The 26665-nt window shown below is 48.1% G+C and overlaps 1 protein-coding gene and 1 long non-coding RNA gene across 5 annotated transcripts; both read right to left on the bottom strand.

Annotated features, from left to right (window-relative positions):
* LOC136502752 (fatty acid amide hydrolase-like) lies at nucleotides 1-8173 on the bottom strand. Of its 2 annotated transcripts, XM_066498002.1 has the most exons (16): nucleotides 7690-8159; nucleotides 7406-7515; nucleotides 7018-7078; nucleotides 6699-6898; nucleotides 6431-6560; nucleotides 4226-4451; nucleotides 4030-4142; nucleotides 3786-3933; nucleotides 3583-3625; nucleotides 3431-3502; nucleotides 3258-3338; nucleotides 3037-3140; nucleotides 2829-2921; nucleotides 960-1028; nucleotides 796-860; nucleotides 1-656 (listed from the first exon to the last, which is right to left on the bottom strand). In XM_066498002.1, the coding sequence occupies exons 1-16, from the start codon at nucleotides 7787-7789 to the stop codon at nucleotides 430-432; spliced, it is 1842 nt and encodes a 613-aa protein (XP_066354099.1). In that variant the 5' UTR covers nucleotides 7790-8159; the 3' UTR covers nucleotides 1-429. The 2 variants fall into 2 exon arrangements, with proteins under 2 accessions (XP_066354099.1, XP_066354100.1); XM_066498003.1 differs by lacking the exons at nucleotides 1-656; nucleotides 796-860; nucleotides 960-1028 and adding an exon at nucleotides 1035-2532 and having other exon boundaries at nucleotides 7690-8173.
* Nucleotides 8174-23464: 15291 nt separating this feature from the next.
* On the bottom strand, nucleotides 23465-25729 carry LOC136505928 (uncharacterized). Of its 3 annotated transcripts, none has more exons than XR_010771349.1 (3): nucleotides 25386-25729; nucleotides 24266-24696; nucleotides 23465-24168 (listed from the first exon to the last, which is right to left on the bottom strand). It is a non-coding gene; the product is annotated as an uncharacterized lncRNA (long non-coding RNA). The 3 variants fall into 3 exon arrangements; XR_010771350.1 differs by having other exon boundaries at nucleotides 23465-24060; XR_010771351.1 differs by having other exon boundaries at nucleotides 23465-24696; nucleotides 25386-25485; nucleotides 25631-25723.
* Between the last annotated feature and the right edge of the window lie 936 nt (nucleotides 25730-26665).

Below are 26665 nucleotides of genomic sequence, written 5' to 3'. Positions count from 1 at the left end.
TTTCAGGGAACACTGGAAAAGCTTTTCTCCTCTCCATGGAAAATTACATAATAATACTACTGCGTTACTGTTACAGAGTTTGTTCCCTGGGCAACTAATGTTACAGTCTTACAGCCTTATATATAATATAACAGCAATATATATCCGGACTGAATTTTGTGCCGCCGCGTCTGATTTAATTACCGCTACTACTGACTGAACTTCAACTCTCTCTCTCTCTCTCTTCCTTCTCAGATCCTGTATGCTATAGATATATATTTATATATATGTATGTAATAAAAATAACAAGTTTCCTGCTACGTACGGTTCTTCTTCTCCGATGGATCCATCATCCGGCCGGCCGGCAACCAAACGTCCTACACCGGCCCTGATCAAAATAAACACGACGACGTCCTCGCTCGCCGCCGCCCGGCGGTGGCTGTACGTGTCTCAGTCCTGTTGTTTGTTGAGGAGGTCGTAGAAGACCGCCGGCTTCTTGTACCCGTTGGCGCACGCCTGCTGCGTGGCGAAGGCCACGTGGAGCAGGGTGGCCTCGGACCATGGCCTGCCGATGAACTGGAGCCCGATCGGGAGGCCGCCCCTGTCGTACCCGACATTGACGGTGATGGCCGGCAGGCCCAGGAAGTTCCCGGCTATGGAGTACCGGACCAGCGCCGCTGGATGTTGCATTGGTGGATCGTCAACGGCGGCGACGACGACGGCATGAGCAGAGAGTCAGGACGGACAGGACAGGATGCAGTACATGGGTGCAAGATCGATGTGGAAGAATTAATTCACTGAAAATGCATATTATACCTCCGTTTATGTAGTCCAGCTCCCCGGTGTTGAGTGCGTCGTCTTGCAGCGTGTAGGCAGTCACACTTCAGAGAACCAAATTAAAGGAGTTTATATGTGAATTGTGGAGTGAGCAAGTGAAATAAGCAGGAGACGTTCGACAGCTGAAGAGGTAGTGTAGGTACCCAGTCATCGGCGAGACGATGACGTCTGCGGTCTTGAAGATCTGCTTGTGGAAGAACATCTGACGGTTCCTGAATAATGCACAGCACATTTTGTGTTTTTGTTCAGTTGCAAGAAGAAACAGTGAGTGCTCCGGGAGGCCTAGAAAAAATATCTCACACCCCCGAGGCGACTCGGGGGCGACACGCCGCCCACCGTGAGAACCCCCCTCCCGGCATCCCCTCCGGCCGCGCTGCTGCTGCTCGCCGACGAGCGGTGGCCGCGCTGGGCCTGTTCGGCTGGTATTAAAGCCGGTTAATAAGCCGGTCTTGGCAGATTTGTTGTGAGAGAAAAATACTGTAGATTCTAGCTGATAAGCCGGCTGATAAGTTCAAGCGAACAGGCCAGACGGCAGCCTGCTGCAACTTCCTCTCCCATCCACTGTCCCTCCTCCCCGCTCCTCTCCCCCCCCATCCCCGACACCTTGCTCCTCTGGTGAACTGCTCGGCCGGCGGGGCGGATCCGGGCCTCGCATGGCCTGACCTGCCGTCCTCCGCCCCCGGATCTACGGCCTTGCGGCTGGTGGCGCGACGCTTCTCCTCCATCTCCGGCGCCTACCTCCTCCGTCGAACCGGTCGGCCGCCGGGGCAGATCCGGGCCACCCATGGCCGGATCTCCCCTCTCCGCCCCGGATCTACCGTTTTGCAGTGGCTAGGGGCACGACGTCTACTCCAACTCCGGTGTATGGCGCGTCGTGCAGGCGGGGGAGCCTGGCGTGGGGGGTTGCGTGAGCGGAAGTGGTGCCTAGCGCACGGAGGTGGTGTCTAGCCGTTGGTGTCGCGGCCGGCCCCTTCCTGCAACTGTCCACCCTCCTCAGGTCTGCGCCGTGGCACCCATCGGTTCTTGCGCCTCGTGGGGGTGGTGCCTCCGGATGCATGGAGCTCCGGGCGAAAGCTCAGTCCGGTGGTGGCGGGGCGGACGACGGTGACACCTTTGGCGCCACATACCTCCCTGGAGGCGTCGTTTACCGAGCCCCATGCTCCTATGCCACCGGTTTCTAGGCGAAAGCCCTGCCTTAGACGTCTCTAAGGCCAGCGGCGACAGCGTCCATGCCACTGCCATGGGCTTCCTCCCCTTCCTGAAGGTGTCACTAAAGAATCGGTCTAGTTCCTGCCGCTGGTTCCTTGAGGAGTCCCTCACTGTGCCTCTTGCGCTTCATTTCCACTTGCTTTGGTCTATCCTGCAACTATTGACCTTGCCTAGTTTGTTGTCGTGAATATCGTAGCGGATGCTTTCCAGCTACTGCTTATCCCCCGGCGGATGCTTGGCCTTTGGTTGGTTCGTTGGCGGATGCTTTGTCGTCATTTGGTTTGTTGACGGATGCTTTGACGCCGTTGTCGTTGGCCTCCTCTCTGGGAGATGCTTTGTTGCTGAGAGTGACCTGGCCCTTCCACCGCTATGGATGCTTTTGTCGTAGTGGGTGTCTTCGTTTCTTCCCAGACGGATGCTTGGCCACTGGTTGGTTCGTTGGCGGATGCTTTGCCACCGTTGGGTTTGTTGGCTGATGCTTTGCCGCCGTTGCTGTTGGACGGTCTCCTGTGTAGGCGATCATTGCGATGTTATATCATTTTTTCTTACAAGCTCAGTTTGTAGGATTTAGGTGTCATGGGTTGTCGCCATCTTTGGTATCTTTTTTCTTTTTCTTAGTTTCTACTCCAGGTCACTCACCACTAGCTTGGTGGTTTGTAATCTGTGCTATGAGAGTTCTCTCGTAGCTGTGTCGTGTAATTCTCTATGCTTAATAAAAAAAACGGGATATATTCCGAAAAAAAAGAAGAAACGGTCGATGATCACTGAGTGCAATTGCAGAATCAGTGTCCTAGCTAGCTCACCGGAGTCGCTGCGAGTTGAGGTACGCCCTGCTGCTGAAGGAGCCGTAGACGCTCAGCGCCACCCTGGCGTCCCAGCCGATCTCAGACCTCTTCCTGCCGCCACAGATCACACACACGACACCGTCAGCACAGCTCATCGGAGGTCAGCGCTGGTCAGTTCGCATAGTAAGATCGACCGGTTGTGAAGAGCATGAGCTCCGATCCTTACAGGTTGTCGAGGTATTTGGCGAGCGACGTGGTGCACTCGGAGCCGATGGTGACGTAGTGCGCCAGCCGCATCTCCTCGATCTCCGGGATGGTCACGTCCACCGTCTATACATACATGTGCAGTGCAGGCACCAAATTCCATGCATGAGATCTCCATCGTGAGAGTTTCAGGCGATCAATGAATCCATCACAGGCAAGCAAAACCCCCGTCACTGGGCGTACCTGCCAGCCGTAGTGCGCGTGCAGCGCCTGCAGAGCCTTGTCGCAGCAGCTCCTGATTTCCTCAGCGCTGTCATTGAACCACTGCATTTTTTTGGTTTTTTTGCCGCAGCATGCAGCGTCAGAACAATTTGTTCATGGTAGACGATCACATCCTTGGTCTCATAGTAGCTAACCTTTCCGTATTTGGCGAGCTTGATGTTGCCAATGGAGGGTGTGGAGCTGAGCTGAGGAAGATTCAGTTCCGGCTGCAGGTAGCACTCTCCGGTCAGTCGGATGATGCAAACAGTGAGATCAGGTTCAGAGAAAGAACAGAATTGGGATTTACCCGCAAGTAGGACGGCTGGGACTGGTCGACAATTGCGGAGTAGCTGAAATGAAACAAGACAAGGATGCATCACAAGGTTATGTTTTTTTCCCCTCTTCGGACTTCAGATGGTGAGCAGTGGATGAATGCGAATAATGATGAGATTCAGTAATAACAATTGAAGAAACAAAGAAACAAGCTAGGCGTGGTGAATGATGACTGACGCGATAAAGGCGTCCTCGACTGTCCCCGCCAGGATCCCCGGCATCCCGACGGTCCAGTTGAGCGGGAGGACACCAGCGTTGGAGAGGCGCCCGGCGGTGGGCTTGAACCCGACCACGCCGCACAGCGCCGCCGGCATCCGGACGGAGCCTGGAACGAATTGACGTACGGCATGCATGGTTAGCTTCGATGTTCAGTGTCAGTTAGTTGTTGCAGCAGCAGAGGAGATGGTCTGACGACACGCACCGCCTCCGTCGACGCCGAGCGCGACGGGGCAGAGGCCGGCGCAGACGACGGCGGCGGAGCCGCTGGAAGAGCCCCCCGCGACCTTGCTGGCGTTGTACGGGTTCCTCGTCGACCTGCACAAAATGAAAAAGGTTGTCGTGCCCCTGGCCCGGAACGTCTGATTGTTACAGTAGTGCAGCACAGCACGAGCACGTACCCGTGGTGCGGGTTGATGCCGCTGGTGCCGGCGCCGAGCTCGTGCATGTTGGCCTTGCCGGCGAGGATGGCGCCGCAGGCCCGCAGCTGCGCCACGCACGCCGCGTCGGCCTCGCAGCGCCGCGCCGCGCCCAGCCACCGGGTGCCGCCGGTGGTCGGGTACGGCAGGCAGTCGATCTCGTCCTTCACGCCCACCAGCACGCCATCCAGCGCTGACAGAGGCGCCCCTGCCAAAATTTTTAAAAAAATGATAAATAACGCCTCGTACTAAAAAATATATATTCTAATTTACAATAGTAAAAAAATTAAATTTAACAAAATATATTTAAAATATTATGGTACCTAATAAATACCATTAAATTAAGCGTAAAATATACCCATAGTCCCTAAACTTACAAGCCATAAAGTTTCAAAAAATTTTTAAAAAAAAATTCTAGATCCCTAAACTTGCCTGCCATTGGTCCAAATGGGTTTCAACTACATGGCATGGTAACTCAACATTGTTCTAATTAAACTTACACGACCGTGGAGTCTCAAGCTTCCAACATTGCATGTCTAGGTCAAATATTTGCTAAACGAGCCAAGGAGGTACCTAAAACTTGTACCTTGTATGACCGTTTAATAAGATTGGGGATCCAAATCTCCAGTTCTGAAAGTTAGGGACCAGATGGTAGTAACATACAAGTTTAGGTATGTTGTATGGCCTGTTTAGCAAGTTTGGGACCTAGATATGCAATGTTGAAAGTTTAGGATCTATATGGAACCACGGTACAAGTTTTACCTAATGAACCCAACATCTTAGATTCATATCAGCACTGTGTTACTATGCCATTGGTGTATATGAAACGGTCGAAATTTTTTTTAAAAAAAATTGAGAGATAGATAACACGACCTTCTAAGTTTAGAGACCGCCAATATGCAGTTAACTCTTAAATTAATATGAAATATTGAAATATGTTTTCATAATAAATTTACGGGACATAGATGTTGATAGTAATATTTGCATAAAATTGGTCAATTGTCTCGAAATCTAAAGTTTTTTTTTCTTCAAAGACGGAAGGAGTACATACGTGTCCATGGCAGCTGAACGAACGATTTCAACGCCACAACCACAACCACAGCGAATTTTAATCAATCAATTATTATCACAGCCTGGGGCTGGCCGACCCTGACTGACCTACAACTGCAATCGACTTCGATAGACGTTGCTGTACCAGTACTAGCAATCTGCTCCGACTTGAGGCTACTAGCGTCCGTCCAGTAACCGGCCGGCAGGTGGTGGCGGCGGCGCAGTGAATGCGCGAGACTTGAGAGCCGTGGATACGGATGGAGCAGGCGAGCTCGGATTCAGTACTGCTTACGCCTGGCAGCGTCAGGAATTCAGGATCAGGCACCAGCAAACTGCAAACGTCAAGGCAACCAACCGTCTACAACTCTCCCTCTCTCTCTCTCTCTCTCTCTCGTGTCTCTTGCATTGTCAGCGTCCCGTTTCCTTCTCTCCTGGTATCCTACACCTATCATCATCGCCCTGTTCGTCCGGGCTGGTTTGGCTTATAAGTCATGGCTGAAAGTACCGTTGACTAGTTTGGTGTGAGAGAAAAATACTGTTCGTTGGCTGATAAGCCATGGCTTATAAGCCAAATACGACCCAGCGAACATGCTGCATCCCGTTTCTTCTCGTGGAATCAATCAAGTGCCTCTTTCAAAAGCCAATTCAGAGAATTCAGCGACTCCGTTCCTTGTACTACACCCCTCATTATGGCTGCTAGTTACTGCTTGCTACCGGCAATGGAGGCTGGCGCCGGTTGCAAGCCAAGAACTACAGACAAACTAGTGTACTACAGTACATCAGTACCTATGTATACGTACAGAGTTTGGTGGGTACGGCTAGCTAGGTAGGTGTCAAAATTGAAAACTCAATCCATCCATCTTCATAGCAGAGCCAGCCACCAAGAAAAAGCTAGCTGACCGACGAACCGCCCTGTTACTTTGAACTTATTAGCCTCGCTTTATCAGTGATGTGTAATATTTTTCTCTCATAACAAAACAGCATTAGCCTTATCAACCGTAGAAACCATCCGCCAAATAACTTTTTGTTTTGTTTTGTTGTCGACAGACGACAGCAACAGAAATGCTATACTTTTTTGTAGTACTATTCTTTTTCACCCATAAGGAGAAAATAAATATAGCTGTGAGTATACGTTACCTCTCTGGTACCTGAGGGTGGACTCCTTGGCCTGCCTCATCACGTCCTCGGGGTCGCAGCTGAGGAAGAAGGCCATGTTCAGCTCAGGGCCCGAGCTCTGCCTCACTGCCTCAAGGAACCTCGTCGCCACCTGCAAAGATCATAGCCATCGCTGCATCAGGACAGGGACCGAGGAAGGAAGGAAGGAATCGATCACCTGGCTGCACGTACAGCTCGTCGCTGTGGACGAAGAATGAACAAGAACGCATGACATGCGCGTGATGATCACCTGGACGGGCGTCGTCTCGCCGGACCTGTACGCGTCGGAGAAGTCCCGGACGGTCCAGCGCCTGAGTCCCGGCCCCGCGTCGGCGGCCAGCGTGGCTTCCAGCCGCGCCGGGAGCTGCGGGAGGCAGCCGACGGCCTCCTGCACCCGCTCCGCGGCCGACAGGTCCGGCTTCGTCAGCCGCACGTTCTGCTCCGGGATGTCTGAAACAACCACAGTGCGTTTGGTCGGTCAGTCAGACGCTCAGACAGGGGCGGCAGACACACAGAATGGCAACAGAAGCAAGCGCGGCTGACAGACAAGGTCAGAGGCAGAGCAGAACCTTCCCAGCTGTGCGTCGCCGTGAACAGCGGCGGCTCCGGGATGTCGGCGTCAGAGACCAGCTGCCAACAGTGGATACATTCGGTCAGAGAAAGACGGTGAACTCTGCAAAACTCTCTTCTTGCTCTGACAGACTCTACAAAAACAGTGCAAGGGAGGGGAATTCGAAACGGAACCACGGTGCCGTTTCTTGTTATGACGATGGCTGCTGTCTGCTGCTGCGTTCACACTTCACAGGCAGGCAGAGGCAGGTTGCATCTTGGTCAGACTTCGGCCAAACTTTGAGTTCGTTTGACGGAAGCGTTGGCAGAAAAGATGTTTGATCGATGCTTGAATTCAGGGGAGCAACGAAAAAAAAATCAAGGAGGGAGAGAGAGATGAATTCGCACCTTGTTGATGAGGTTGTCTTTCTTCAGGATGTAGAGCACGATCGGCCCGACGATGGGCATCTCCAGGATCCACACGAAGATCTTCACCAGGAGCCCGGCGACCCGAGGAGCTGAAAGATCGAGGACGAGGGGAAAAAAAAAACTCTGAATTCTCTTCTACTCCAAGAACTGAACTGAATTCAGATCAGCAGAATTATGAACTTTCTTCTACTAGTAGAATAGAACGACTGAATTCAGAACACCAAAGTTCTTCGGAGCAGGAAGGCAGGAGCGAGCAGACAGACCTTTGACATTGGGGCTGATGTAAAACTCGTCGCTGCCGGGGCCGAGGTCCACGTCGGCGGCCCGCTTGTACACCTTGGGCGGCGAGCTGAACAGGCCCATCGGCGGCGACAAGAGCGGCAGGCAGACAGGCAGACGAACTCGCAGGGGGTGGACAGACAGGGACTACTGCTGCTTGCTTTGTCCGTCGCCGGGCTGTTCGTTGTGTGATCAGGCTGGCCGAGGATTGGTGCTTTTATACGCCGGTAATGGCGAGGAACAACGACGACAGGAACGAGGACGATCGATTTCTTTTTCTTGGTGAGGAGGAGTTAATCCGGAGGGGGCAGAGGACGAAAAGGATACAAGACGACGACGGGGAATTGCCGGGGTAGGAGACAAGATTGTATATGGCTTGTACTCATCTCATCCAGTCTCTACTGGCATTTCTTGTTGCGATTCTGGAGGAGGGCACCATCAGGGAGACGGTTGCTGTGTTTCCAACGGTATCTTCCGCCACAGGGTTTTGTTCTGTCACCGGCCATAACGATGCAATAATCTAGCTAGCCCACGTCATTTCATCTGTTCTTGCTTACCAAGGCCTCATCACCATCATTAGTTAAATATAACACCATGCTGCGTGCACAAGTTCGGTTTTGCAGGACAGGCCGCTGGAGATCACTAATTAAAGTTAAAGACGAACTTGCGTGTAATAACACCGTGTGTTTGCGCGCGATTGTGTAATAAGTTTTTTTAAAAAAGTTACAAGGTGTCGGTATCAATCAATACTTCTAACGAAGTTATCAACCAAGTGTGTGGAAGAAATATATACTATGTAATCAAGGGATTTGGATGCGTCAATAATGTCAATTTGAAAACGAAACCTAGTTTTTTTCCATTCTTCTTTTGGATTGGCATGTTTGGATCAAATAAAAAAAACCGTACTACATTAGCCTCAAGGATGGCCGCAATTGGGTCAAATTTTAAAAAACCGTACTACATTAGCCTCAACTCTCAAGGATGCATGGAGTCGGCACTGTTAAGGGAATTGATCTATAAATTTTGGTTACATATATAAAAAAAATTTGACTTAAGATAATTTTAGAAACCGATTTATTCAAGGACGAAGGGGATAACGCTGAAGTTATCTCTCATCAGTTATAGCAGACACTTGGGTAAGTAGACAATGAAATCCCTTCATTTCTTGTCTCTATTGGTCCATTGAGACTAATTTCAAGGTAAGAAGCATGCACGTTTTCATCAACAAATAAGAAGAGTATAGAGTCAATGTAGAATTTAATCGGCCAGATTAGATAACCATCTGGGTAGGCCCAAGTCGTTGCCGAATTCAATCGATTGGTCACTCTCTCATGCACCAATTTTACATCCTAAAGTTGGTACTACCTTGGTCCTAAAAAACTTTGGCCTAGGAGAAAACTAAAATGTCAAGTATCATAAGTTTTGGTCAAACTATCATAATTTTTCTCCTATGTCAAGTAAAATAATTTTCTCCTATGATGTCAAGCCTGGTTTATCATAAATTTATCATAAGTTTTGGTCAAACTATCATAAATTTTGATCACTCTCTCATGCACCAAGTTCGGTCCTAAAAAACTTTGGCCTAGGAGAAAACTAAAAAACTTGGTCAAATTTATGATAGTTTGACCTAGGAGAAAACTAAAATGTCAAGTCTTTTGGGACTAATTTTGAGGTAACAAGCAAGCACGTTTTCATCAATAAGAAGAGTATATATAGTAGTATATTATAAAAAGAGACAGCAATAGAGCATTAGTACTTTATTGTGGAGGTGCTGAAGTATTAACAAACTGCACTTTTTTCCTAAACAACTTGATATTTTGAGTGCACTAATCAACGATAGACCTCAATAACAATATATAAAACAGGTAGCTAAATATTTGAGTCCCAAGGAAATAAATATAGATCTGCACTAGATAATTTGAGTAGGAAATTTGAGATTTATACAGGAAAAAAACATTATATAAGCCCTGCAGGCCTTATTCTGTTATCCAACCCACAACATGTGCATGGTGCAATATACATAACCACATCTCACCCACCAGACTCATTCCAACTGGTCACTTCACCAAAAGTGTGCACATTCAAGTATTCAACCCATCACCTCTCACGTCACACTCTAGACGAATCAACAATCGTCAATAAATAAATGTCGCCGGATTTTCTATCTCAAAGGTCACAAGCATGCCAAAAAAAAAGGGTATTCTAGAAGCTAAATAAACCATGAGAAAAAAAAGGCAGAGCAAAAATTGAAGAAAAGGATGCATGGGAAGATGATTCAGCTAGCAACCAACCAACTAAATGTTCCAGCCATTGATTGGGCTTGCTTGTATGCCCATTTAATTCACATCCTCCGCAAATCCATCACTTGCAAGATGGTTAACCCAAAACCACACAGTGCACCTATCCCTAGTCCTTGAGCATTAACTTGCCTCCCATGATTAAACCCTGTACTGTGCTCACCCAAAATGGAGGCTAATTATATGCTTGTGGTGCTGGACTTCTTTTTTTTTTTCCTATGTCTGCTATTGATCTGGTTATGCAGCTATTGATCGATCATTGATTGCAAGCAGATCCAGGGCTAGCACGGGAGATTTTTTTTATTTTTAATATTTTTTGTAAACTAATTTTAAATCTAACACTGTTTATTTTTTTTTTTCAAAACTAACACTTTTGGCCGCGCTTATTTCCCTAGCGCGGCGAAACGCCTGTGCCGCGCCATGCATGGTGGCGCAGCGAGAGGGATGACGTGGCGACGACCGGTGACGTGGCAGGGTCTGCCGCGCCACTGATCTTGGCGCGGCTCTGCCGCGCCATGATCGGTGGCGCGGCAGAGCCAGGTAAATACCGCCACGCCCGCCCGCGCCTGTCGGCTGCCACGCCTGGCCGCCTGCCTACCGCGCCTAGCCGCCTGCCTACTGCGCCTGCCCGCCGCGCCCAAGTGCTGTCGACGCCCGGCGCCGGCCCTCTGTTGCCGCCTCCCTCCCTTCCTCCCCTTCCATTCCCTGGTCGCCTCCCTCCCTCCTCGGCCTCGTTCAAGGTAATGACGCACTTTTTATTTTCGTTTGAACGATGGATTGAAATATTATGAATGGGAGTTAAGGTTATGAGGAAAAATATGTTTGGGAACTATGAGCTATGGTTTGGAGGAAGATATTAGTTTGATTTTGTCAATGTTAAGGTTAATTATTTAGTTAGAAGTATGTTTACCATGTATATTTTTATTGCTATAAGTGTTGGTTATATTATTTGAGTTGCAATGCAAATGATTATATTTTACATTAATTTGCGTTGTTTTGATTGATGTTTAATTTGAATCATTTTATTAGATGAAAGACATATTTCGGGAGCGGTTGTGGCTAAAACGGGGTCGTCCTAGAGAATTGTACCCCGACGAGTCTAGCAAAGATGCTCCCGTACCTCCTGACCTCCATGTCCCTAATTATGACTGTGGTCGTCCGACCGACGTGTTTCAATCGAGACATTCAGACACAGCGGCTCGTTGCTTCTACATATACAGTCGTTTTAATCAGTGGCGGATCCATGAAATATTTTAGGGGGGACTGAACAACACTGCTGCTCGATCTTAAGTCTCAGCCCCCCTACACTATAGATATTTGCCTAAAAATTCATAGGGACTCTACAGTAATTTGCACTGCTTCGGTTTAGGTAGGGGGGCTTGAGCCCCCTCCCACTACTGGATCCGCCTCTGGTTTTAATGTAAGTAATTGTTTCCGTATATTTTTTTTCTTCATTTGTATTACTAGGTTACTAATATTTTGTTGGAATTTTGTTGTGTAAGGCCATGAGAGGTGCCTTTTCTTTTAGTGGATCGACGGTGCAGACAAGTTTAACTCCAGGTACCTCCTTTTCGACGATTGGTGGAGAGGGCGACATCCACGAGAGCACTTTGAGCGGTGGGTTCCACCTCCCCCTAACCCCCTCCAATGACGGCTAAGGAGAAGCACTTAGCCGCAGTTAGACGACTCGAGGAACCTTCTTTGTGCGATTGCGGAGATCGAGCTATGATAAATCATGATAATACGTTGGAGTTTGTGTGTCCAAACAAGCATGAAGTAAGTACAAAGTATATGTGTTGAAATGTTGAGCTATATGTGTTCATGTACTAATGTCACCTTATTTAGGTGTTTTCAATGACGCAATGTCGTTTCAAGGAGTGGTTGTATGGTCCTAAGAACCAATGGCCGAAAGAACCGCCAAAGGTTAAGGAAAAGAAGAAAGAAAGGATAATTTACAAAGCATCTCCTATCATGTGCGAATGTGGTGTTAAATCTAATTATGGCCTAGTCCCTTCGGAGCTTGGAATAGGCCATTATTGCGGCCATATGGTTGACTATGATGAGGTTGATTATTTTTGTGGTAAACATGAAATCGTATTTTGTTTCTTTTGCTAAGACATACATGATATAATTTTTTGTTTGAACAGAGCACTAGGAAATGCAGGTGGGAATGTTATGATGGTCAAGCTAAGTTCTTGGACAAACTAAAGGGGAGGCAAGTAATTGCACGGAAGACAGGATATGGACCTGACTACGTCAACCTATTCGTTAAACATCACAAAGACAAGATGCGTGAGTTTGCTAGACAGCGCGGTATTCATAACCCGATCGATGTTGGGCTTGATAGATGGGGATTGGAGAGATGGAGGGTGTTAGAGGAGGAGAGGACAAGCAAGGTGGCAAGGGAGGAGACAAGAGTACAGATACAGGTCTTGAACGAGCATGTTGTTGCATTATGTGCCAGTGAGTGCTTGAAAGCCTTTTTTCGTTGCCTGATTTTAAATGTGATATAATCGTGTTGCTAACTGATTGCATTTTATATAGGGGAAATTGGCTGGCGGCCACCCACAGTGGTGGTCGTTTGCTGACGGACATCCAAAGTGGAACTGTATGCTAGAAGACACTCTAGTTTGTTGTAATTATGCCAGAGGACACCGTGGGCTGGTTTCCACCGGTTGAGGAGAGAGAAAATTTTAGTTTGGACATCCTGTGCCCCTGAGCCACGTTTGGGTCTGGTTGGACCAGCTAATAACCGACCTGAGCCATAGGCTGGTGGGTTCGGCCTGCTGCACTATTCCATGAACTAGCTATTGCACTATGCTATGGACTACGTGCTCCCACTATTGGTTCATGTGAACTGCGTCCACAGATGGAAGAGGTGGAGGCACTTCCGTGTGGGTCCCGTGAGATGAAGTGTCACCGGCTCATTGGCCTAGGTGACGTGGATGGGTGCTCGGCTTTGGATGCCGTCGCATGGGTGCCACCCTAGTCCACCCATTCCTTTCCGTGCGGTCGCAAACAAGCGAGCAGAGTAGGGCGGCGGTGGTGGGCAGAGGCAAGCGCGGCTCTGGCAGCTTCTTCGACGGGCGGTGAGGAGTTTGGCTCCCGTTGTGTTCGACTCTGGCATGGGGAGCTCCGTGGACCGACGCGGTGCGGGCCGAGGATGAGCATGCCAGGATGGAGAGAGCGGGAGAGCAAAGTACGGTGGGTAGGGAGAGCAAGGATGAGGAGGAGGCTTGGCTGGGCGACGGAGCAAGGCAGGCGCAGGGCGGTGGTACTGGTGGCATTCAGCTCCGGTAGCTGGGCGAGAGGAGGCACGGCTCCGATGGCTGTGGCTCGCAGCGAGGGCCGAGGCAACATCGCGGGTCAGTGCGACGCAGCTCCGGCGGCGGCAGCTTCGGCGCTGCGGCGGCCCAAACAGATGCGGCGGCCAGCCGAACGGCGACCTCGTCAGTCAGCTTGCCTGTGCGGGTGCTTGTGCTTTGGAAGCTAGGCATCCAGGGAGCTTGAGCTTGGTGAGCGGGCACCAATGGTGGAGTTCGCCGACTTTTATAGCCCGCGAGGGAGCACAGTAAGTCGGTGGCGGTGCTTGGATTTTTCCGACCAAGAAGATTTTTGCCGGTATCCACGGCAGTACCGTAGGGTCTTCGTGGCGCACGCACCGTGCTTGAGCTAGTGACTGGTGAGCTCGATGGGACATGGCAGCGGGTACAACAACGAGAGATGAAGCAGTGGTCTTGCTTCACGTGCGCAAGGAGGAAGACGACGTAGACGCGGCGATCCGCTCCGAGAGCCTCCAGATGGCGCCTCATGTCTAGCCCGAACAGGCCTAGCCAGACATGGCTGCACCTCATGTCCTCACACCCCGCACCCGGATGCACGCCTCGTCGCCCGATGTGCGCCCTGCTCCCCTCTCCTCGACGTGCACCTCACCGTCGCCATCTTCGCGCTCAGGGACCTTGCCCTCGCCCTCGCGCTCCTCTCTTGGTAGGGCCGCACATCCAACGCCACCAGCTGCGCATGCACATCCAGCGGGGGAAACACCGCCGCCGTTTGGCTCGCACCCGCCATGAACAATGGGCTCGAAGCCGAGATCCGTCGTCCCCATTCCCATCTCTAGAGGCTGTCTCCACCTGAGCCCTATTCACAGACGGCTTCGCCTCGGCTTCCTCCATCCCTTGCGCACGCTTGCCGGGACCTTCGAAGCCGGGAGCTCCATCAAGCGACGCCGCCGAATTGCCTCTGCTCCGACGCAGGGAACCAGCCTGTGGCTCAGGTCGGTTATTAGCTAGTCCAACCAGACCAAACATGGCTCAAGGGCACCGGATGTCCAAACTGAATTTTTCTCTCTCCTCAACCGATGAAAATCGGCCCACGGTGTCCTCTGACATAATTACAACAAACCAGAGTGTCTTCTAGCATACAGCTCCACTTTGGATGTCCGCCAGCAAACGACCACCACTGTGGGTGTCCGCCAGCTAATTTCCCCTTTTATATATGAAGGGATTGGATGCAGCGAGGACCATGACGGAGAGGTGGTTCGTGCAAGGTATGAGGAAAAGAAGTTAGATGAGCACAGAACGCGAGCTGGTCGCATCGTTCAATCACCGATTGTGTTGTCTGATGAGGGAGACGAGGATGAGGACGACACTGCCAGACTGAGCGAGCTCATCACTCTAGCAAAGGCGAGCTTATAGGTGGAGGAGGCTAAGGATGACACTGGTAGACTAAGCAAGCTCATCGCTCTAGTAGAGACAGGCTTGTAGGCGGAGGAGGCTAAGGACAACACTGACAGATTGAGCGAGCTCATCGCTCTAGTAGAGGGGGGCTTGTAGGTGGAGGAGGATGACGACGCGTTCTTCACTGATGCCGCAGAGGTTGTAGATGAAGCGGAGGCCGCTTACTATAGGCGATATGTAGGTCAGAGCAATGCAGGTGAGCCTAGCCACATGAACGAGGAGGAAGAGAACACATTCTTGTCTTAGGTCACAGATGAAGCGAAGGCCTCTTACTATAGGCGAAAGGCAGATCAAGACAATGCAGGTGACCCTAGCAATAGCTATAGGGTTGTGGTAGAGGATTGGTACTCAGACGACGAGTTGCTTACTCAGTATGTTTCTGACTGAGGGTTTTTTATTACACCGTCTATTAGTTTCATGCTTTATTAATGATCAATGTAGCTATGTACTAGAACTTTCATTGTATTGTCTTGTTTTCCATTTGAACTGTTGATGTATTGTACCCATGTATCATGTACTCAGATTACCCATGGTCGATCTTAAGTGATCCCATCCGTTTGTCACCCTCCGACCCATCCGTTTGTCGCTCTCCGATGCATCCAAGTTTTTTTAATAATAGCGAATGTTTAGAGAATTTCTAAAATGAACAAAATCGAGTGAAATTATTTCGAATACTGTTGGCTAGCATATATATCTTGCATGTTTCCCATGTATTTTAAAATAGTAGCATGTAATTTATGTTATTAGCATCAGATCAATGTAAAATAACAATAATGTTATCACTTTACTACATCATTCTTTTTCCATGAGTCACATTTGGCACGCAACCCTAAGCCCAGATTCTGCCACGCCATAGCCCACGGCGCGGCACAAACGCGCCAAGGACCACGACGTGGCAGGACCTGAACGTAGCCTCAATTGCAATTGAACGGGAGCTGTTGTCGGTGCTATAAACAACTACACGTGCTATCGCGACGCATTAAAACAAATATGAAGCAAATAAATAGAGTCCGTGCGCAAGTTGACAAGTTGCCATATAACATTTTCATTGGTTCATGAGTCTGCAAGTTTCGGACGATAATATTTGTTCGACATAAGTTCAACATAACCAACTAAGTCCTAGGAGTGTAAGGATCCCTCGGACGCCTCTATCTCTTCGGATTTGTACGCAACACAGTGGGAGTGTAGCCAACGTCAGTGTCAGTCAAGAAGTGTGCTCGGTGCGGGTGGTCGTACTCCACCTTAAGAAGAGGGTACAACTGGTGCTACGTGGGAGGGACCATCCTGTTACAAATTGATAAACAAAGGGTTAGATTATTCAATAATGTTATCACTTCACTAGGAAAATAAGCAACTTCTATGTATGGACCTACTGCCCTCGTCTTCTATGCCTGCTAGCCTTGTGACCAGGGTCTTTGCAAATGGAACAAAGATTCCTACCACGGGTCCCGTTGAAGTCTCCCCCTCCGTACATGTCTTCGTCGTACCCTCTCATAGCGTCCATGTCCCCCTTGAGTCGCTTCTTCTTCCTCCTACCCTTCCCTACCATCATTAGATTCGGATGCGGCACGTAGTAATAACCATTATAAGGTGGTCACTATGTTGGGTCAAGGTATGGCTCGAAGCTCATGTCCCAACTACTAACGGTGTTCGAACAGAGATACAAGGGTGACATATATGGTAGATCCTCATAGTTGTACTCGCAAACCCTGCAGGCCATGATCATATGAGAGCAAGGGGCATGCATGATCCGAGGAACGTTGCAACTGCACTCTACCTTTTCAAGATCAACTCAGTAGTTCCGTCCACCATAACGTTCGCCGCCCAAGGTTGTGCCACCCTTGCCCCGTACACTAAAGATATGGCGGCAGGGTCCATACGGCTCGGCGGTGTGCTGCTTCGTCAATTCCTCGACCTCCTTCAAATGTTCTGCTCTGGCCTTTCCAAAACGCCCCTGCTCAGCTATATTCCTCTACGTAAGTTTCCACCTCTTGACAAAATATTCGTTGCACTTATGAAAGGAGAACTCAATAATTTTAGACACAGGCAACGATCAAACTCTAGTGAATACATGGTTGAAGGACTCCGAGGAGTTAGTGGTCATGATGCCATACCTAAAACCCCCCTCGTCATATGCTAATGCCCACTGAGCCTTCTATTCTATCTACGCCTCTAACCAGGCCTTTTCCACTTTTATTTACCATCTTGTCTAGTTCTCTCTTTGTCTCCTTGAACTGGTGCTCTGTACGTACACAACATAGAGCCTTTACCTTGTCACATACCTCCTGCTTCCACTGATGCCGCCAGAAATTAGCGACAAAGTGTCTTATGCACCATCTATGCACTAGAGGCAGGAACCCATCTATATGCTCAGCTGCAGCATTAAGAAGCCTTAGGTGACGGTCCGAGATCAAATATATAGTGCGAGATGGGCCAAGCACTTGTACACGTAGAAGCCGCATAAACCATGACCACGATTCATTGTTATCTCCCTCTGCCAAAGCAAATGCCATGGGTACTATCTGGTCCTCAGGATCAATAGCAGCAGCCATCATCAAGGTGCCCCTATACTTTCCTATCAGGAAAGTGCCATCAACAAGTACGACTAGCTGACAAAACTAGAATGCATGTTCCGTTTGTATGAATGACTAGAACACACGATAGAGGACATGCCTCAATGGGTCCCGAAAACACATCCCTCCGGTGTCCACAAACCATTTCAAGCCAGGGTTATAGTAATGCATTGCACATAAGATGCGGGGCACCCTATGCTTCCTCCCAACTACCCCATCGAATCACCAGGACAATTTGCTTAGCATGCCAAGCCTTTTCGTACTTCACATCGTACTTAACGAATCCAAATATGGACTGTTGTAAAGAAGACACCAAAATATCGTTATTGTCATCAACGAGCCCCAATATACGATGGGCAAGGTAACGTGCAGTGAGCTGCTGATGATTTTCCTTCCCCCTATTTGTTAGGCAAGTGTGGGGTTCGACAACTTTACTTATCCTCCACTTGCCATCACTCTGTCTCTTTCATGCATTTAACCTCCACATACAATTGTTTTTGCATATCACGTGGTACCTCAACTCCTGGTCCGAATGAGTGATGTTGTACGGCCTATGGTGATACACAACATAGTCCTGAAGGAAGAGCTTCATCTCTGACATTGTATTGAATATCATCCCCTTCCTAAGGGTTTCTTTCTCATGGTCATACAATGATTTCCTACACATCTAGAGACCAGTGTCACAAACTGCCATATCAATCATGCTGACATCCCTATAGTTCGGAACGCCCCTGAAAGGTACGCTCATCGACCTTAATTGCTCAAGCTCAGTCGCTGTGTAAGGTGGTGGTAGAATATACTGTTGCGCTTCGCTAATTCTGCCCCATGAATCATAGGTGGTATCATCTGCTCGCAAATCTGTGACTAGTCTACCATGAGCCTGGATAGCATGCAAAATCTCAGTTGGTGCTGGTAATGGCATACCATGAACAGGTACTGGTATGGCAATAACCGGTGTGGGCATAGCATGTCTATCTCCCTAGTCACCATCTGAATCGTCCAAATCACTGCTAACTACATCACCAATTCTGTCCTCCTCCTCCTCCTCTTCTAGTTTGAACTCATTCACATCGAAATAATTGCTTATACAGCCTACTTGACTTGAATGAAACTGCTCCTGCGTCAACTGACCGTCCAAATCTATGTTACCCTGAGTTGCTTTCCCTTCGACCCCCAATTCTTGCTCATTGTCTTCAACACCGTCAATGGACGGCCCGTCCAAGACACCCTGCATTCTATACCCATTCTCCACCACCACCTCAGCTATGGGCACATTGAAACCTTGGAGCACCCTAGTGTAGTGGGACCAGTGAGCAGGGTCGTGCAAGGGTATGAGGACATAGTGTGCCCTAGTCTTCCCAGTATCAAACCTCCCCTTCAGTGTAAAATCACCGCCAAACTTTGCATTCAAACGGACACAAAGGTCGTTGAAGCTAGGAGGTTCATCAAACCATTCCAATTCTTCTTCCATATCCTCAAACATACCATCTTCTCTCCTAACACTTCCTCCATAAAAAACTCTAATACAACAATCCATCTACAAAAGCAATTCAAGAAACTTCATCAAGTCATCGAAATCGTCGTACGTAGTGTTCATAGTAATATTAATACCTATTCTAACTATGACTATACTAACTAATCTAATATTAACATCTATACAAGGCTAACTACAACAACTAATTATACTAAATACAATGTATAACTAGACTCACTAACTGTACTAACTAAACTAACTAACTTTACTATCTATACTAACTTACTATATTGCCTATACTAACTAAACTAACTAACTATACTAACTATACTTTACTAATTATACTAACTTTATTTATTTTACTAACTTACTATACTAACAATGTCGATTCAATCAACAAAGACACTAGGGGAGTACTTCGCGACAGCAGCGCTCGTCCTCACGGCGGCGGCGCGCTAGACCAGGCCAGGAGGCGCAGGCGCAACAGTGAGGGCGGTGGCGGGCGTTCGTGGCACGACGGGCAGCCGCCGTCCGTGGCCCGAGGGCGTGGCAGGCGGCCGGAGGCGGTGGCGCGTGCGGGCGCCGGAGTGCGTGGCGAGGCTGGCGTGGCGGGCACGAAGGCGCGACGGGCAGGCGGCCAGGCGCGGCAGGCGCGGGCGGGCGCGGCGGTATTTACCTGGCTCTGCCGCGCCACCGATCAGCCCCCCGGTCTTCGCCACGTCAACCCTCTCGCCGCGACACCATGCATGGTGCGGCACAGGCGTTTTGCCGCGCCAGAAAAATAGGCGCGACCAAAAGTGTTAGTTTTGAAAAAAAAAAAACAGTATTGGATTTAAAATTAGTTTACAAAAAGTGTTAAAAATAAAAAAAAAACGCACGGGAGTGGTCGTTCTTCCATGATGTGTGTGCCCTATCCAATCCATGTTGTATTATGGAGTGGCACTGTGTGTATGGGCTTCATCAGGGGCATTTGCATCGTATGGTGTATAAAGGCACCGGTACTCTAGCTCTCCGGTTGTGAATGCTTGTAATGCTGAAGATATGCAAAAGGATCGGACATCATGTCAATGTAGTAGTTGTATTTATGGATGAAACAACGATAGAAATTAATTTGTACAATCGTCAAAGTACCATAGGCCTATATTGTTTTAAGATAATTGATGAAATTCTAGCTTCATTAATCTTCTTCCGAGGATGCATCAAGCCAAAGTTGTTATAAGAATGTAGCTATAGCTACAAATACTAGTACATGTAGCCTAAAACATTAGAATGTCCAAACACCATTGATGTATATAAGAAAACTAGAATAAAGCCAAAGTTGTTTTGGTGCCAAATACATAATTCTCTCTTAAGAGAAGGGTTCTGAGGTCCTCTTTGTCTCTTTGGCATGGCTTTTTCACTGGTTTCTCCACCGATTTAACTAAAAGTCCTATCAAATAAGGACACACAAGAACGACTTTTGAAGCCGAAATCAAGCTAAAAAGGACGAAGTCAAAGCCGTTTTAGGCCCTGTTCGGCTTACCCCATATTCGGCTTGTTCGGCTTCTTTTTTTTTTTTGCCGGAACAGTGTTTTTCTCTCACAACAATTCAGCCGGAACAGTGTTTTTTCAGTCAGTTTCAGCCAAGTTTCAGACCAGCGAACGGGGCCTATTAGGGGCAGAAGCTGAAGCCATTAAAATATGGGTTTTTTATCATCTTCTCTGTTTCTGGAGAAGGCCAAACCCTACCAAAGAGGGGCTGAGTTTGTGGACCCTGCCACTACACGATCTGCCTTGCTAGCCATCAGAGCTGGATCATGGATACAATAGTGCAAGAACACTTTTGCGGCTCGTCTTCCTACAAGCCAGTCAAAAGGGGATGTGCAGAACCTGCATATGCAGTAGCCACGACATGAAGTAGCCACAAAAGGAGGCTGGTAGACGATCAGGGCTCACTGAGCATAGACAATAAACGGTGAGCCTTGTTTATTGTTATACCCTTAGCTTTTGAGCTAATAAGGAGCCAGAACCTTCCTAGGTAAGGTAATGTAAGGCCAGTGCATATAGTTTTTGTTTAATATTATTTCCAAAACACAGTATCAACATAGACATTACCCTATGTACGAATGCATCTAATAGTCTGGATTAATAAATCTTAAAATTAATAAGGCCATCACAATCGCCTAGCCTTCAATGAGCATGTCGACTATACCGCTGGACGAAAATGAGAGCACCCACGTCTCACTTATCAACTGTACTTATATAATATGTCTGTGTTATTCTATCAACTTTAGGGCTTGTTTAGATCCATGTTACCAATAGTTAGCTGCTAAGAGCATCTCCAAGAGTACTCAATTCTTTCTTCTCCAAAATATGGTGTTTTCCAACTCCCAAAAATATATTGGGAGCAATAAATAAGGCCATCTCCAAAAATTTCCAATAATAATTCAATCCAAAAATAGAAAAAATTCGGTCCCACACACGGTTTTGTTCGCGGCAGTTTTTTTTTTCCCGCGCCAGATCATTCCCTCCGTCGCATCTACATAGCCGCCGCCGACCTGCACGCTCCAGTAGTACGCGTGGTCGGCGATCGCGGCGGCGCCACCGCGGAGAACGGGCATGCGGAGCAGGGCGTCGGGGTTGTTCGGCGAGGTGACGAGAACTCGATGAAGCTGCCGTCGCTGGAGTTTCGTGACGCGTTGTCCCATGCAGCCGCGTGGTTCCTTCCCATCTGTACTCACGGTCATCGAATTGAACATCGTCGTCTGTGTTCTATACGGCTGAACCATGCATCGATCAACAACAAGAAGGCGATCAGTGATACACAGTATGTGCTTTCGATTCTCTGAGCGTTTGGCGGACCATCGATGCGCTTGCATGCACATCGTCCTAAATTTATGTCTGATCAGGTAGACGGCCGGCGCGGTGGCGACCACGCGGGCCGGTGCATCTGGAAGGATTGCCTTATACGCCCGACCGAAGCTCAGCGTAAAGTTACGCGCGACGGGAGTGCGTTCCCAGGTGCCAAAAGTTTGGAAGGATGGATTGAGAGTTATTGGAGATGAGTTTTTTTTCAATCTTGCAAAAAAAACAAGGATTAGAAAGGCATATAAGGTACTTTTGGAGATGCTCTAACAATTAGCTGAGTACAACCAAACATGTCTAAGCTAATAGACTAGGTAATTGATAGAGCATTTTCACTACGTTTCCTATCTAGTCTACTATATCTTAAAACTAGCAATCTCATCTCTATACCTATAGCATTTTAGCGATCTCCTAAAACTAGCTTTCTTTACCCTAGAGAAAGGAGAGAGAACTCTCTCTAGCTTCCTTGTCTCTAAACAAATATAGGAGACAAATTTTAGGTAATCCGACTTATACGCAATAGTGCTCTCCTATATCTTGAACTGGTTTTAAGGTTCTCCTGTAACAACTTATAGAAGATGTAATTGTAACATTCTAGATTTTTGTACAATAATTGTAATGCCAAAAATCTCAACTTTTTATTTTTTGTTGATGGTGTGTTGCAAGTAACAATTAGGCCACAATTGCACCAAACCTCTCTCTTCTTACCACTTTCAAATTCTGGCATGAAAATCTCGTTAAAAATTATTTCTGAAAACATGTTCTCACGATCCAAGGCCTTTGGTTTTCGAGTTATTATGTTTTCCAGACCTTGGTAAATTGTTATGTTTTTTAAACAAAAGGCCATTTAACTGTTTTCTTGTAGAGCTATGAGTATTTACCTACTTAAGTGACTATTTATGTTACTATACAATGTTCCAAACTAGTTTTTTTTTTTTATGAAATAGCCATTTTCGTCCGTAAACTATCGCTCGAGGCTCAATTTAGCCCTGAACTATCAAATTGTCCACTTTCGTCCTTAAAACAATTGATTTTGAACTCAATCTTGTCCATTCCCCGTGATGGCTCGCCACGTGGCCAGCTGGACATACGAAATGTCACTCCTACCCCTCGCTCACTCCTTTACCCGTTGGCTGGCTCACGGCGTTTCCCTCTCCCCGATTTATTGACACATCCACTCCCATGAACAGAGAGAGCGAACGAGGACGAGAGGGAAGAAACGGGGGAGAGGGAAACGCCATGAGCCGACCAACGGGTGAAGGAGGGAGCGAGGGGCGGGAGCGACATTTCGCATGTCTAGCTGGCCACGTAGCGAGCAGTTATGGGGAATGGACGAGATTGAGTTTGAAATCAATTGTTTAAGGACGAAAGTGGACAATTTGATAGTTTAGGGGCTAAACTGAACCTCGAACGATAGCTTCGGGACGAAAATGGCTATTTCGCCTTTTTTTCTTCAAACAAAAGACCGACTTGCAGGAGGTGAAGACTCTGTTGTAACCGAATAGGAAACATAAATATAAGCCGATCATGATACGGCTCTCTACCCTACCTAGGACTATATGAGTTGGTGGTAGGAAGGCCTTGATTAGCACCCCCATCAAAGTGAGTTCCACAACTACGGTCTTTGTGGGACAGAGGGAGTAGACTAGAATAAATGGGAAATGTTTCAGGTAACAGGCATGAGATTACCCTATCCCGAAATAGCTGTAATGGTAGTTCTGGTGTCTTTAGGAAATCGGAAATAAATGTAGTGAGAGCACTGATATTTTTGGGGGGAAAATGGAATAATGCAATGACAGATCATAAGTGATTTCATAAACGATTTAGTAAGATGTAGAGCTTACATAGGTTTGCTAATTAATCTATAGCCGTCTATCGATCAGTACATTAGGACCATACAGAGTCATACATCTAGTCCGTTATGGTCACAGCCATGCATTCATGGATGATAGCTTGTCTAAACAGCATAGGATTTTCAAAGCCTTTATACAAACTAGTGGACATGCACGTGATAAAACTCATTGATAAAGGATGACTTACAGTTAGCACTAAATTATGTTTTTTTCGCTGTTCTAGAGGAATTACAGTTGATCAGATGCTTGCTCAATGGCCGCTGTTCCAGGAAATCCGCCGCACCTGTGAAGTGCTAGGGCCAGCGTAGCGGCAAAAAGGCACCCCACAGGGGAAAGAGTGGTGAAGCCGACCAGGTGGCGTATGCCGTGGTGTTCTGCTACGACTGCCGCTTCAAGCGGCGTTGCCTGGCGTCATCATCCGCTCGTTGTTCGTCTCGGGTTGGGACGTTAACCTCGGGCGGCGGTGCCATGGGGAATGGCGGGCAGTGGAATCTCGCCGCAGTCGACCTCTCCCGCTGGCTTGCCGCTGCCACGCACACACGGGATGAGGCGCTAGAGGACCCTCTGTTGGTGACCTACGTTTTTTTAGCTTGGCAGATGTTATGCTCATCATCAACAGAATCATCAGTAATAAGATTTATTTGTGGAAGTGTGTCATGAACACTTGATAGTAATGCCATTGCCTTACATGAAGAAACGACCCGTATGAATAATAAAACAGGAGAAATCCAGATTATAAAATAAGAAAAATCCCAACTAAGGTTGTTCAAAATGCCATACCTCACTCAAAGGATGCATAATATTTGTGCCACCATCAGCAACAGAGTTTGCATTCATCCAATCAGTTGCACTTGCTATTGCTTTGTCATTTTCTTGCTCTAAACAGGAAGAGATATTTCTATCATTATAGTCATGTAATGTTGCGGGTTGCACAAGAACACCACCGGACAAAACACCCGAGTGAACCTACACATATCAACAAAAAAAAATCAAATTAGGCAAAGGACAGAATATTCAGCAAGATCATAAACTTTTATCTGCTGAATATCATGATGAGCTAGATTCGCAAGATAGTTTGGCATCGGCCTGGCCATCTCATCTGCTTTCTGCAGCGCATTGATAAAGTACTGTGAGTGCTGGTAGTAGCTGATCAGCCTCCTCATTGTCTCTGAAATTGCAATCTTCTTGAGTGGATCATCAGATCTTTCAAACTACATATGTGGAAGGAGTGAAAAAATTCAGTGAAGACATGTACACCAACATGCTAGCTAGGGAGAATACAAAATTTGGAAACTCATTTGTGTTCACCATGTTAAAATCCGGATTTATGCACCTGAGAAAATGATCTTATGGGTTACACATCTATGGGCATGGGAACTCCACATGCCTCGAGCTCCCTGACGAGATGTCAAGGGAGGAGAAGCAGACCTTGGTCAAGGTCATCATAATCAAGATGGGGCTACAGGACTGTGCCAACACATTCATCAGTAACTGGCACCTGAGAGGCAGCACAGTGGCACCGAACAGAAGAGGGTCAACATTGCCCTGGAGATATCGATGAGGCCTAGGTTGCTCTTCCTAGATGAGCCACCAGCAGTGAGGTTTTCAGACACTTTTACTGTCTATATCTTTTATCCAGGGGAACACTGTCTACTTTGGAAAGGCCTCTGAGGCTTGTGAGGTAACGATCTAAGATTGGGCATCTTGTTTGTATGTACTCCTTCCATCTTGAAATACAAGATATCGAAGGTTTAAAATTTGGCGCAACACAAAATGACACATATAATTGGTAGCCGACAGTAAAAAAAGAATAAAAGGCAAAAAGAAAAATAGAAACAAGAACCAACAAAATGCCACCCACAAAAATTAGAACAAAATAATTATTGTACCATACATTCACCTATTTTAGAAAATCCAACACTATGTGATACTCCTTCCATCAGTGGTGACGGTAGACACTATTCGAAGAAGTAACATGCTTCTCCAATTTCAGAACAACCCTGTAAGCAATGTCATGCTCTCTAATTCTCATGTAAAGTGAAAAATGAGCTAGATGTATAAAGAAACATGTCAAACATTTCAAATAGATAATATTGCAGATAAGCCCAAGCACAACTGAGTTCAAATGTGTCAAGGGCGTCAAACCCTCGGATAGCTGGCCCTCGGCTACGCAACTCGTAGCCTCGGTCCGTCGTCTTCTCCGGTGAGGTTGCCCCTGCCGCAGGCTTAGTTGAGAGAAGGAGATAGGAGATTAGATGGTAATATTTTTCTTAATCCCAATTGTTTGCGGAAGTACCGATAAATAGGCCAGCCTACCTAACCAACTTGGCAACAAACTATTTCTGGAAATAACCTCTCCTAGACTTAAGGGAATAAAAAGGAAACTAATCTCTCTTTCCTCTCAGCCACTCGCGCTGGCCTCCTCCCGGGCGGCTGCTGCGCTGATCGCGCGCTCTGTGGCGCGCCGCACGTCACGCGCCCGTCGACGCCTGGTATACGTGCGTCCCCACATGACATCTCTCCCCCCCCTCGAGAGCCAGCTCGTCCTCGAGCTGGAACGCCGGATAGCGCTCCCGGAAGGTGTCGAGGTCCTCCCACGTCGCTGAAGCCGCTGTTTCACCCTTCCAGTGGACGAGTACCTGCTGAACACCGCGGGCAAGGCGCGAGCGCACGATGTGCTCCGGCTCGGGCTCGACAGCGCCATGGTGGATGGCCGACAAGGCAGGTGGAGCAGCCGGAACTGGCCCAACGAACTTCTTGAGGAGTCCCACATGAAACACATCATGCAGCTTGGCACGCGGAGGCAGCTCGAGGCGAACGGCGACGGGGTTGATGAGCTCGACTATGCGGTATGGCCCGTAGTATCGGGGCTTTAGCTTGCCCTTGGTGACTTGGGGCAAGGAGGCCAGAGGGCGATGCCGAAGGCACAGGAGCACCCAATCACCCACTGTATAGGAAACGGGGCGGTGCAACTTGTCGTAGTGCTTCTTGTGGATGGCCTGCGCCTGCTCCAGGCGATAGCGGACGTCCGCCAGGAACTCCTCCCGGTCCGCCATGCTCTGCGCGACGACAGCCACGCGAGTCTCACCCGGTTCATAAGACCGGATGGTGGGGGGATTGCGGCCGTAGACCACCCTGAAGGGCATGTCCCGCAATGACGACTGGTAGGCGGTGTTGTAG

Source organism: Miscanthus floridulus, chromosome 14 (assembly GCF_019320115.1).
Source record: "Miscanthus floridulus cultivar M001 chromosome 14, ASM1932011v1, whole genome shotgun sequence".
Taxonomy (NCBI): Eukaryota; Viridiplantae; Streptophyta; class Magnoliopsida; order Poales; family Poaceae; genus Miscanthus; species Miscanthus floridulus.
Note: the sequence above shows the minus strand (reverse complement) of the source record. Positions and strands in the feature narration are given on the sequence as shown.

What these genes read in the sequence shown, in the direction of transcription:
- LOC136502752 (XM_066498002.1), bottom strand. Translation starts at nt 7,789, where the DNA reads ATGGGCCTGTTCAGCTCGCCGCCCAAGGTGTACAAGCGGGCCGCCGAC. An exon ending in CATCAGCCCCAATGTCAAAG is followed by an intron (nt 7,516 to 7,689) that starts GTCTGTCTGCTC and finishes TCGATCTTTCAG; the next exon opens with CTCCTCGGGTCGCCGGGCTC. An exon ending in AGCTCGCCAAATACGGAAAG is followed by an intron (nt 3,339 to 3,430) that starts GTTAGCTACTAT and finishes AAAAAAATGCAG; the next exon opens with TGGTTCAATGACAGCGCTGA.